The 12,233-nt window shown below is 37.1% G+C and overlaps 1 protein-coding gene across 1 annotated transcript in view; it reads right to left on the bottom strand.

Moving 5' to 3' along the window:
* Window positions 1–279: 279 nt before the first annotated feature.
* Window positions 280–12,233, bottom strand: part of LOC128805024 (sodium channel protein type 5 subunit alpha-like) — a 32,508-nt gene continuing 20,554 nt past the window's right edge. Inside the window, exons 17-27 of the mRNA XM_053973451.1 lie at window positions 11,430–11,576; window positions 10,213–10,333; window positions 8,973–9,127; window positions 8,139–8,312; window positions 7,802–7,909; window positions 6,096–6,374; window positions 5,427–5,480; window positions 4,384–4,525; window positions 3,743–3,843; window positions 3,053–3,323; window positions 280–1,478 (exon numbers count right to left, since the gene is read on the bottom strand). Coding sequence (XP_053829426.1) covers window positions 280–1,478; window positions 3,053–3,323; window positions 3,743–3,843; window positions 4,384–4,525; window positions 5,427–5,480; window positions 6,096–6,374; window positions 7,802–7,909; window positions 8,139–8,312; window positions 8,973–9,127; window positions 10,213–10,333; window positions 11,430–11,576 — 2,751 coding nt within the window. The remainder of the gene's footprint in view (window positions 1,479–3,052; window positions 3,324–3,742; window positions 3,844–4,383; window positions 4,526–5,426; window positions 5,481–6,095; window positions 6,375–7,801; window positions 7,910–8,138; window positions 8,313–8,972; window positions 9,128–10,212; window positions 10,334–11,429; window positions 11,577–12,233) is intronic.

The raw sequence follows: 12,233 nt of genomic DNA, 5'->3' as shown, positions 1-12,233 counted from the left end.
GTTTGCCTGTGAACATGTCACAGCACCCAGGTACTGTGGGACCCGCTGTGCAGTGAGATGCCATTGATCAAATAGATCCAAAACCTTTCTCTGAATAGGAAAATATTGAAGAAATACGAACAGAGCAGAGCCAAAGGCCATGATTCTCAGCTGCCATTATTAACTGATCACCACCCACAGACCTGGTTTCATAGGGAGGCTGCCTCTGCTGACATGTATTTACAATATTCTCTTCCGTGAAAATGTAAAAATATTCTTAACAGCTTTGACACCAATTAACTACTTCATGTCTGGAGATTGTTGATTGCCTGTTACTTCTCCATTCTCAACCACAAGATTGCCACTACTCTCTCTTGTGACACTGTCATACGACGGAGGGATGGACACTGAGGACGACGTTTCAGACCTGTTAGGACTCCTACCATAATTTGCACGCAGCATAGATGCGATGAGTCCTTCATTTTCTGGAGCAGCATCTCCCAGAGTGTCAGAGCTGCCAGTTCTGTGCTGGTACAGGTAGGAAGCCTGTTTGAGGGAGCGCTGGAGCAGGTGACTCCTGTAGGCACGCTGGATCACCGTGGCCGACGCTTCCTCTTGCCTGTGGCTGAGCGTGGTCGATATTGGCTCATAGGATTGCTTTGACGGATTGGCAGCCATGAATTTCTCCTCCATTTGTACTTTCAGAGTATCCAGGTCCCCAGAATCTCCCAACACCCTCTTGGTGAAAGCAAACAAGATATCCAAGCAGTGTATCTTGTCCCCACTGACCACAGGCAGGTCCATTGCTGTGAGTTCAACTTTGTTTGGTTTTGGTACGCACAAGGGCTTGGGCAGAGCATCTGCAAAGTCTGAAAGCTTAGAGAAAGTTATAAACTGAGTTGCCTCAGGATCAAACTTCTCCCAGATTTCATAAAATATATCAAAGTCATCTTCCCCTAAAGGTTCTGCACTTTCCTCAGTGGCAGCATTGAAATTCTCCAGAATAATGGCTATATACATGTTTACAACAATTAGAAATGATATAATGATGTAACTTACAAAATAAATAATACCTATGGCAGGTTTACCACATTCACCCACTGTACCATTTATGTTTGGATCACAGTATGGTGGCCCAGTGTTTAAAATAGGACTGAGAAGACCATCCCAGCCAGCTGACGTGGTGATTTGGAAGAGACAGAGCATGCTGTTAGCAAAGGTTTGGAAGTTGAACATATCGTCAATGCCACCTTCCATCTTCACATAGGCAAAGTTAGCCATGCCAAAAATGGCATAAATGAACATAACCAGAAACAGCAAGAGGCCAATGTTGAACAGAGCAGGAAGGGACATCATTAAGGCAAAGAGGAGAGTTCGAATTCCTTTGGCTCCCCGGATGAGTCTCAGGATCCGGCCAATCCGAGCCAAACGAATGACCCTGAAGAGTGTGGGTGGTAAGAAATGTTCAAAGGCTTTGCCAATGCTGGAAAGCAGTAAGGCTGAAAAGGAGAGGATAACAACTCATTAGAATATCGCATTTTTTCTTAACTAGTAAAGAGGCTGGAATGATAATATATTCACAGCTCAAAAAATCTGATGTGTGTTTGCTAAGCCCTACCAGAATAACTTTTAGGAAAAGCTGAATTGAAATAATAGTTATTGAAATCAGCAATTATGAGCTACATTCTTCAGCCATCAGAGGACAGTCCCTGTTGCACAAAAGATGACAAGGAACTTTCTGTGCACAACTTCAAATATCTGTATCAGCTGACACTTGATGACTGATGGTTTTCTTTGACTCTGGTTGCATGAATATTTCAGCAGATTCAAATTACCTTCTACATTTGTCTTCAAATACTGACACTACAAAGCTAAACTAAGAAAACATGATATAATGCAATGTCATGGTTATCATTTAGATAATATAAGCATGATATGTAGAAGCAAACAGAGTGATGAACATAGAAGCTGTACATGCCACTCTACAATGGCTTTTGGTTCATTCAGGGACAGAGCTACACATGGATGTTATTTTTTCTTTGTTTGAATGAAATAAATGACACCTAGTAGCACTAGAAGGGGCTTATATTTTCTAAGTGCAGCTGTTTTGGATAAATTTTTCTGTATTTACAATCCAGAAACATAATTTCTCAAGAAAGAGCCATAGTCTTACTGGAATACTACTTACCCAAGACACGAGTCATAGTAAAGAACTGAAATATCCTTCTTGCCCTAAATGCCTGGTGCTAGGGCAGTACTAGCCCTGGGAATAGTTAAATTGGAAGCTCAAATTTGCAACAGAGCTCTTTACCCCATTCTTCCATTGCAATCCCTTCAAGTAAAAACTAATACATTTTTGGTGACGTTTTCTATCATGGTACAAAGTGAGAACCCTTATTTTCAGTCAGCAATGCCATTTATAGAAACAGAATTCTACAGGCTATAATATAATTCCAGTCTTCTATTCTATACATATTCCAGTATGCCTGGAATATGTATAGAATATTCCTATTTTCTATATATTATATTCCTATTTTTCTATATATTTCAGTCATCTGTCAGAAACACAGATGACAAAACCCAATAATTGATCTGATTGAATATTGCTTAGTTGGTACTAAATCTGTGACAATGGAAATTATCATGTAATGTGATACTGCTATGATGAGTTATTCATTCTGTATTTCAGATGAGAAAAAAAAAGTTAAAGAACCATTATAAAGATATACACATTATAAAGTGTATATATTTATATTGTGCAGACATATTATTTAAGGATAAAAATTTGTCTAACAGCTTTTAACAAACCAGCCAAAAGTAAAAATAAAGTTCTAAAGCTTATAGGGTTATTAAGAAAACACCAAAAGTTTACCTGTTCAATATGCTTGAATCACATTTAATATTATTTAATATAATTTTGATGGGGCTTGCTTATTTTTTCCTTAAGACCTTATTGTATTATGACTTACATTTCAATGACTATTTGCAGTTAATAAATTTTAACTAATTTTTTTTCTTTCTAAAAAGAATAAAAATTGATATAATAAAGAATTTTCAAGATAATTTTACTTACCAACAAGTGACATAATAACAACAACTAAATCAAATATGTTCCAGGCATTTGAGAAATAGTACTGCCTCAGAGCCAGCAATTTCAGCACACATTCTGCAGTAAAGATGGTAACGAAGAGGATATTGATTTTGCTGAGGATGTTTGTCTTCGTTTCACTTTGCTCATAGGTTTCCACCATCATTGTGATCATGTTGAGGCAGATGAGACCCATGATGACAACATCGAACATTTGGGATGTTACAATGTTGAAAAGGAAACCTTGGTATCTGTTCTAGAGGGGAAAAAAAAAATACTTCTGACATCAGTTATGAAAGTAAGGAGTACCCATCCATACATGTTTCAACATTTCCAATTTTTATGTCGCAAAGTCATTCAGCTACAACAAAGTCGGAGAAATTGGAGAAAGGCAGAGTACAAAAATTACATTAAAAATCCCTTCCCATCCTGAAGTTTTATCACTTCCAAGGAGAATATAAAACCCAATAACATTTATGCAGAGAACTTTATAGATATTTAACCTGTAAAATAATTCAGTCAACTTTTTGGTGTGGAACTAACTTTAGAGCACTGTATGAGTATCAATTTAAAGACAATAAGAATATTTTATATGCCACATATAAATATATGCACTTTCCAGTGAATTAAATTGCATTTTTGCAATGCATTTTCCCAGTGAAGAATTCAGTTTACCAAGGGTCTTGGAATGGGTTTTTGAGGTTTCTTGGATCCCAACTTTTTCATTGCATTGTAGTATTTTTTCTGTTCTTCTGTCATAAAGATATCTTCCCCACCTAAGTATACAAAGAAATGTCACTGTTATTTGGTGAAGAGCAAAACTACTCTACTTAAAATGTCTAAAATGCTGGAAACTGGCATTCCTTCCTTTTCCACACTTTGCTGTTACTGGCTCTTATTTCATATCATGTAACTGTGTCCAAAAAAAATCAGTGGCACAAACCAGCCATTCACAGAGTAGAAGCCTTGGTGTGAAACTCAGCTCACTCAAAAGGCATGCAAACAAAAAACATGGACAGGATCAGATCTTTCCCTGGCTTCCCACGTGCTGGGCTTGCTGAATATCCAAATCACTCAGAGCATCTGTAGCAGACCACTTTCTAAATAAGGGGTCTCCTGTCATGTTGAGTTTCCCAAAAGGAATGAAATTTTAAGAGGCTTTGAAATGTTAGGGATGATCTAGGTGTTCAGGTTACATGGAAAAATAAAGGAGAAAGTTATTTCTTGTAACTTAATTATTAAAGCTCTGGTAAATACCAATAGAAGTTTTAAATTGCATGTATAGGACCTTGTTCTCTAAAACACAACCAATACACTTATCTTTTTCTTTTGCTGGTTGAAGTTGTCAATGATTACACCAACAAAGAGGTTCAGGGTGAAAAAAGACCCAAAGATGATGAAGCTCACAAAGTAGAGATACATATAGAGACTGTTCTCCATCTCTGGCTGATCATCTTTCTGCAAGAATGAGAAGCAGCTTGAGAAATAACAATACAGCAAAATGGGCCCAATTGAGAATAATCTTCATATTGAAGCTCCTCTCAAAAACTGATTCCAGGAAGAACTAAGATTTACAGCCTTACTGCTAATTGTGACAAAAGTGGTATAGTTTAAAACTACCATTAGTGTCTAACACAAAATTTTGTTTGAATATTCTTGACATGATTTTCACAGACATTGCAGAAGCACCAGTTCAGTTCCTTCCAATAAGAACAGGAGCTGTAAATTTTTCAGTACATGAAAAATCAAACAAACTATGTAGAAGTCAAATTCCAAGCTCTTTCCATTAAAATTCTTGGCCTAGATATGTTGCTGCTCTTTTTTCTCTTTTTAGCAAAAAACTTCTGTGATGGCTATTATGATTAAAAAAAAAATGGAAGAAGAAAAATAACCTTTCAAATGGAAGAACAAAGAAGAAAAACATTTAAACACACAAAAACTTATCAATATATGAAAATACTATTATTAGTATTTTCATATTTTATATATTATTTATATTTTCATATATAAAATTGCTAATATTATAACACTAAAATACTTTAAAAATTCTTTTATTCTTTTGAACTCCTGATGAAATTAAGACATCCTCTACATTTCAATTTCTTTCCTTACTAAGTCACACCACTTTGTTCTGTTTAAGTGGGTGGATCAAGAGCTGGAACCCTTTCCCCATTGCAATAGAGGAGCTTTAGGATATGATGAGTCATTTGCAGATTAAATGTTTACATCATCTGGCAAAAAATAATTACTGGTAGTATTTAGCACAGACAAACAGCAGATGTAGAAGTGTGAAATGAATACTGCATTTGCAGAAAGCAGCAGCATTCACCAAAAATATGGTTGGAATGCAATGACTGACCTCTCGTGAGTCTACTGCTGCATACATGATGTCCATCCAACCCTTAAATGTTGCCTGGAATGAGAGATTATGGAAAATGTGTTGAACTTTGACCTTAAAAGTCTTCACATAATTTGCAATATCCGAATGACACTGACTGGAGCAAGAGCCTTTGCTATGTTCACAGGCACAAAGCACCCAGCTCTGGCTGCTGCTCTGTGTGGCATTCTCAGCCTCATTAGGCTATGAAAGCTCTCAAGGGGGAGACAAAACACTTTATCCTAGGATTCTGACAGAGCAAACCTTCATCAGCACGGCACTAAAGGCCATACAACCCTCATAGCTGAAAAAACCCACATTTGGACAGAAAAGGTCACTATTTGCCCCAGAATTCCTTCTGAGATGGACTCCAGCTCTCAGGATCATGAAACTGCTGGAGGCTGCAACAGCACTTGCCCACCAGATGTTCCTTTATCACCTGGAAAATCAGGCCAGGGTCTCATCTGTCCCCCTTTTCCCATTTGTGTGCATGAACATTCAGCTACATGGGGGGAGCAAACTGCAGGATATTCTGCAGGATATTCTGCAGGATATTTCACTCCTTGCATCACCCTCAGAGACGAGTTAGGAATCGACAAAAGGTCAAGCCCATCTGACAAGTGCTGGCTACTGAGGACAAGAAGCACTTACCACCTGAAGAAGAGCCAGGTAGCCAGAGCCAACATTATCAAAATTGACTTTAACGTTGACCCAGAATATTTTTCCAGTGTTGTTATACATCCCACAGTCTGTTTTGTTCTTGATGTTGTTATCTAATACGGAATTTTCATCTGTCATATTGACACATTTCCCAAACTTCCCAGCAAAGAGGTTCACTCCCATGATGCTGAAGATGAGCCAGAAGATGAGGCAGACGAGCAGAACATTCATGATGGAGGGGATGGCTCCCAGGAGGGCGTTGACCACAACCTTGGATGAAAAGGGAGAGGAAAAACACGCTTCAGAAAAAAGCATGAGCTCAGGTATCTGTAAACAGTCACTTACAGATCTCTGCAAACAAAAACCTGATGTTTTCTATGTAAACAGTCACAGCCACACTAGTCACAGCTGAGAGGGGGACCTTGAACAGTACATTTAGTATCTATTACACTTCCAAAGCAATAGTTGATATTTCTTGGTCTGCTGTGAGACCTTACCACTACTAAAATGTAAGACCACCCTTTATTTTTTTACTTTCTCTTGTTTTTGGAATAGGACAGTGCCCATTTGTTTCTTTGTTTTAGACTTTATTAGCATAACATTTCTGAAGTGTTCATCCACGAGCACTAGTGCAGAGGACTATTTTTAAGACTGTCAAAAGTAGTTCTTAAAAGGACCAGTAATAATTCTCCACTAGTAATTGGCTTAATTTGTTTTTAGTGGGTTATGATTGTGTTTGGGGTCTATAACCGTGAGCCAGGTACATTTCTTGTGCTAGGTGCTGTAAAACCAGAGAAAACTATCCATGCAGATTTTAAATGTATGCTAAGACATAAGAGATTGCTTTGAAAAAACTGGGTAAGGGAATGGTGGGAATATTTCTTTGAGTTTCACAGTGAAGGCAGTGAACTCATCTGTGAGGTAGCAAAGAAAAACTTGATGGACCAGCAGAAAAATTAAAAGGCTTTGTGAAGGTTTTTTGAAGACTGTGCCACACACATTCTTCATAGCAAGACAGAAAATATGACATCACCTGTTTCAATATGAAAATTTGTTCCAGACATGGAAATTTTGGTACATTCTACTAATTAATGTAATGACATTTCTGTCTTCATGGTGTCAGGATTGCAACCACAGAATTTTCAGTCTCAGTTCCAGAATAAAAAATAATAAATAAATGTGCTCTTTTGATGGGAAAAGAAAATCTAATGTTCTACAGAAAAACACTTTTGTTTTCTGAAAGAACTGCATTTGAAACAGTAATTTGAGCAAAGTACTTTTTAATAGGCTACAGGTGTTGTAAATCAATCCAGTAAAATCTTTCAAAACTGAAGTGACTCCTCTGAGTTAGCTTGCCATCAGATTTCAAAATTTATAATTGTGCTCACAGTTCTTATTCCCTATTTTATTTTTGCCTATCTCAGTAAGACAGGAACACAAGAATGCCTGAGCAGCAATGGAACAAAGTTCCACCTAAGCCAGTTTTAATTTCAACAACACTTGGATCACTCACTCCAGGAAAGTCTATAAGGAATGCCCAAGTAGAACACAACCAAGGATCTCTTTAAAAATTCACTTTATAGTTCCTAAACTGAGCTCAGGGTGAACATGTGAACTTCATAAAGACACAGTGATGAGTCACAAACCTGTTTTGTGCTCATCAGTTCTGACAAGCTTTGGTTTGCAATCAGTCTTACCCTCATTCCCTCAAACCGTGACAGTGCTCTCAAGGGTCTCAGAGCTCGCAGAGTCCTGAGAGATTTCATGGGGCCAAAGGTACTGCCAAAGAGGTTTATCAAAGAGACCTGAGTGGGAAGACAAAGGAAATGTATTAACAACATCCTGCCATCTGTTGCCTTTATTTCTGTTAAAAAAAAAAAAAATGCAACCAACAAACAAAACCATGCTTTCAGTGCCAGGAGTACAATATCCTGACACCATTGCTCCAGGGGTTAAGGTCTGAAATTTACAGCCAGAAAATAATCAGGGATTCTGCTGCTAATGCTGTGTAGGAACAGCAAGGGCAGAACTCACATCTACAATGAGGAAGTCCAGCCAGCACCAGGCATTGGTGAAATACTTCTTGAAGCCATAAGCCACCCACTTCAGGAGCATCTCCAGAACAAAGATGAAAGTGAACATTTTGTCAAGAAATCCCAATATCGCTTGAATTCTTTCTCTCTTATGTATATGGATGTCTTCAAATGCCTGAAATCATAATAGATACAGATAAATGGCAAAAATCAGAAGTTAACCTTGTACATTTAAAGTCACGCAACACTGAGACCCCCTTCATCGTTCAGTTTGTTTTAATACAGATCTGAACACCATTTGTTACTCAAATCTATGCCAGATGATAACAGTGTAATTCTCCCCATGCCTTCTCATTCTTTTTCTCTATATAACAGCCCTGTAGATGCATCCTTCCTGCACAATGAAATCCTGGGAGGACAGGATAAAAATATACACATATATTTAGAAATTTATACAGTAAAGTTTATATATTGAAGAGAATTAAGCTTTTTTTCCCCAAGTATTAAGAGTCACTTGTTTGTTTTAATGGTATAAAATGTCCTTAATATTTCACAATTATGACATAACTTCCTGAGAAAAATCCAGTATACAGCCAGAAGAGAAACAGCTTTTGAGATTCATATATTTTTAACTTAGCTCATGCTCTCTTATAATTTTTAATAATATCAATAATAGATTTGCAATAATTAAAATGATGAATAAGTAACTGCTATTTGAAGACTCTGCCCTCTTTATGAGTTCAAAGATATTCAGTTTGTTGGTAAAAACAACTTCTCTGGGTGCAAATTAAAGCAAAAAATCCTTCATGAATACATGAAACTGTGCTACACCAACCAGGGCTCCACTGCTCAGAAGAATCATGAACACGATGAAGGATTCAAACCAAGAATGTTCCACAATCTGGTAGCAGGTTTTTCTCAGATTCCACCAGGTTTCTCCTCCACACTTTGCAGCAGCACCCAGGCAACAATGGAAGTACCGAGCACAACCTGAGAGACAGCAGTGAGTGCATGGAAGGAAGGCAGGTGAATGTCAAGACATGGCCTGGAAACTTCTGGGGATAGGACAAAGTCAATGGTCACAGTTACTGCATTGTGGTTGTTGGTTTTCCCTGTTTTACCAAGAGGGAAAATAATTGGGATACATCTAGTTTAATTTGCCTTGTAGCTCCTATTTATATACACAGTAGGTAGAGCCTCTTTGGACAACTTTCCATTACTTCCAGACATTTCTGAGACAGGCTCTCACTGACCTGCTGTTGGGCACACAAAACTTAAAGGCCATGGGAAAAAGTCTTGATGTTACAAAAGTCCTCCTCAGTTTCTGCACACTCTTTAGAAAGCAGAGATGAGGTGCTGTAACCCCAGCACAGAAAGCCACCAAATTTGTCAGGACCAATGTGAAAGCCAGTGCTGTTACAAATTAGGGTAGGAAGAAATCATAAAAGTACTGAACACACCCTAGAACTAGTTGCAAAGCTAGATATTGTCTGACAATTTGAAAAGAGTCCTTAGATTACTGGATGATATTTAAGGTCCTTTCCAACCCAAGTAATTCTATGATTCTCTAATCATCACCCTATAGAGATTCAATTTATCTTAGCAGCTTCTTCTGCTTATTTCACTCCTTTGTTTGAGATTGTTCATGAGATTGTTTCTGAAATGTCATTCAAGGAATACTTTTACTGCTGCAAAGTGTTAATAAATCTGATGTGCCAGGTGACCATTGCCATGTGAGACCTGATCCCACACACTTCTTTTATGTTAAGCCCCTAGATTGACTTGGTTGCTTTTGAACTGAGTGAAATTCATCTCACCTCACAATCCTATTTTTCAGAATGGGGTCTATGCCATTGCCCACGTCCCCTTGGAAGCAACTGGCTTTTAGGGAAAGGGTTTTATTTTTCAGATGTCTCAGTCTCTGTGTTGACTAGATAGGGACAACTATTTAGCTTTTTTTCAGATAACTAAAATGAACTGAAAATAATCTGACCCTATTGGCTCAGCCTCACAGGAGAAACAAGTTGAATTTTCCCTCTTCTCACTTCCCAGTGGTGAAACCATGAGAGTCTTACCTTCTGGAAAACACTGTTCTGGAGTCTTGAAGTCTTCAGAAAATTCTGGAATCTGTTTTAAAACATCTTCAGGATTTGTCAGATCCACTGTGCTGACTTCAGAAGAGCTGACCCTGTCCAACTACCGAGCACAGTAATATCAGTTATTGATTCTTTCTAATTTGGATCCAAATAAATAAATTAAAGCTTTGTTATGTACTAATATTACAAGTATTGTTGTTAATGGATTAAACTTTTTGATTTTAAAATATATAAGCTTAAAAGTACCAATAGGTGCATTCAAATAGAGGCCAAAACTCTATAATTGCAATATCTATCTACATGAACCAGATGTAACTGCCTAATCAGCTGGGAAATTGAGGAGGTTTTAAATTGCATATTAGTGAACATAGTTCTCAAAAGAGGAGAAATTACTTGGGTTAAAACCATGAAATCTTGGAAAGATGTATTCACAGAGGAGACCCAGATAAATAAATCCATTATCATGCCAGGAGCTGAGCATCCATGACAGTATTTAGGAAGTAGAAACTGGAATCATACCCTGTGTTCTTCAGGGTTACAAAGCTTTTTACCATCCCATTAAACCAAAGACAATGTTAGGAATCAGCAGTTTGTTAGCAAGTGCTTACTTTATGCTTTTGTTCTTTCATGTTTCCATAATGCTGGTTTTTACTTCTTTGAATGTATTCTACATTCAAAAGTATTTTAAAATCACTGTAAACTGGTAACAACAATCTTTAATGACACAGAGAGAAACTCATTCCAAACATTGTTTCTTGAATCCAAGATACTTAGGACACAGGCAGACTTGATGGAATTTCCCATATGGAAGCTTATCTCTCTTTAATTATTTTTTTTTTTTTTTTTTTTACTTCTCCTTTTTTTGTGGGGTCAAAATTTAATAAATGGAAGCTATCAGAGTATTTTATAAATTATTCATAATTACTACCAAAGTTACATCATAGTTTTCCCATTTCTATATGCTCTATTTCCTATACTTATATTTTTCTTTAAAATAAATACCTAGAAAACCTTTGATTTTGCTCACAGAATTCCAGCTCCAGTATTGCCTCTTGACCTGACAGACCAAGTACTGCAAGTTCAGAGCTGCTTCTGGCACTAAATTTCTCTCTTGGTAAATCCATGAACAGAAATATACCTGTGTTTGACCAGTATTGGAAAATTAACATCACTAAAAAAAAAAAAAAAATTGTTACCTCTTTTTCTTCTGGTGATGAGAGCTCACTCTTCATGTCATTTCCTAGATAAAGCACACTGAATTCTTCAGAGGAAAATCCTGATCCTTTACTCGAGCTGCCTGAATTTTTTGCTCTGTCTCCCCTTTGCCTCAGGTGATTTTCATCCTGAAATTAAACTCTGGATTAGCGAGGCTTTCTTTTGCCTTTTTAGGGAGTGTACAAGTCAGAGGTGAAAAACCAATAAGCTATAAGTTTCATTTAAAGTGGGAATCTCCAAACAAGAGTTATAAAAAGGGATCATTTTGAGTCTCTGATTTTACCTAAGGACAGAACTTCTCCCCAGCAGAGCTAATGAAGGCATTTTAGTGATCAATTCAAAACTTAAATGAGAATTCTTGCATAGGAATTAAGAGGGAAATTTAAATGGGAAATTGTGATACCAGAATGACAATTGTGATCGAAACAGAACTGAAAAATTCACAGAGCACAAAGAAATAGGGTAAATATATGATGTAGTATCAAAAATATGTCCTTAGTAGAGCCACTCCATACTTAATCCCATCCATTTCTAATAATTACTACAAACAGCAAAGGAAAACACCAAGTAAGGATCAGAGCTATCAATTCATATTCTGAATCCATGATAATGTTCTGTATGCAGAACATGTATTTTTGTTCTTTTGTGCAAATAATACCAAAATAGTTAATATTATGCATAAATATTTACATTAAAAAATCCAAGCTCGCCAAGGACTGCCACAATTACCTGTGTGCACCACAGCACATCAGCTAGAATTCCTGCAAAAATTTTCTTTTAAAACC

Source organism: Vidua macroura, chromosome 1, assembly GCF_024509145.1.
Source record: "Vidua macroura isolate BioBank_ID:100142 chromosome 1, ASM2450914v1, whole genome shotgun sequence".
NCBI classification, from domain to species: domain Eukaryota; kingdom Metazoa; phylum Chordata; class Aves; order Passeriformes; family Viduidae; genus Vidua; species Vidua macroura.
Note: the sequence above shows the minus strand (reverse complement) of the source record. Positions and strands in the feature narration are given on the sequence as shown.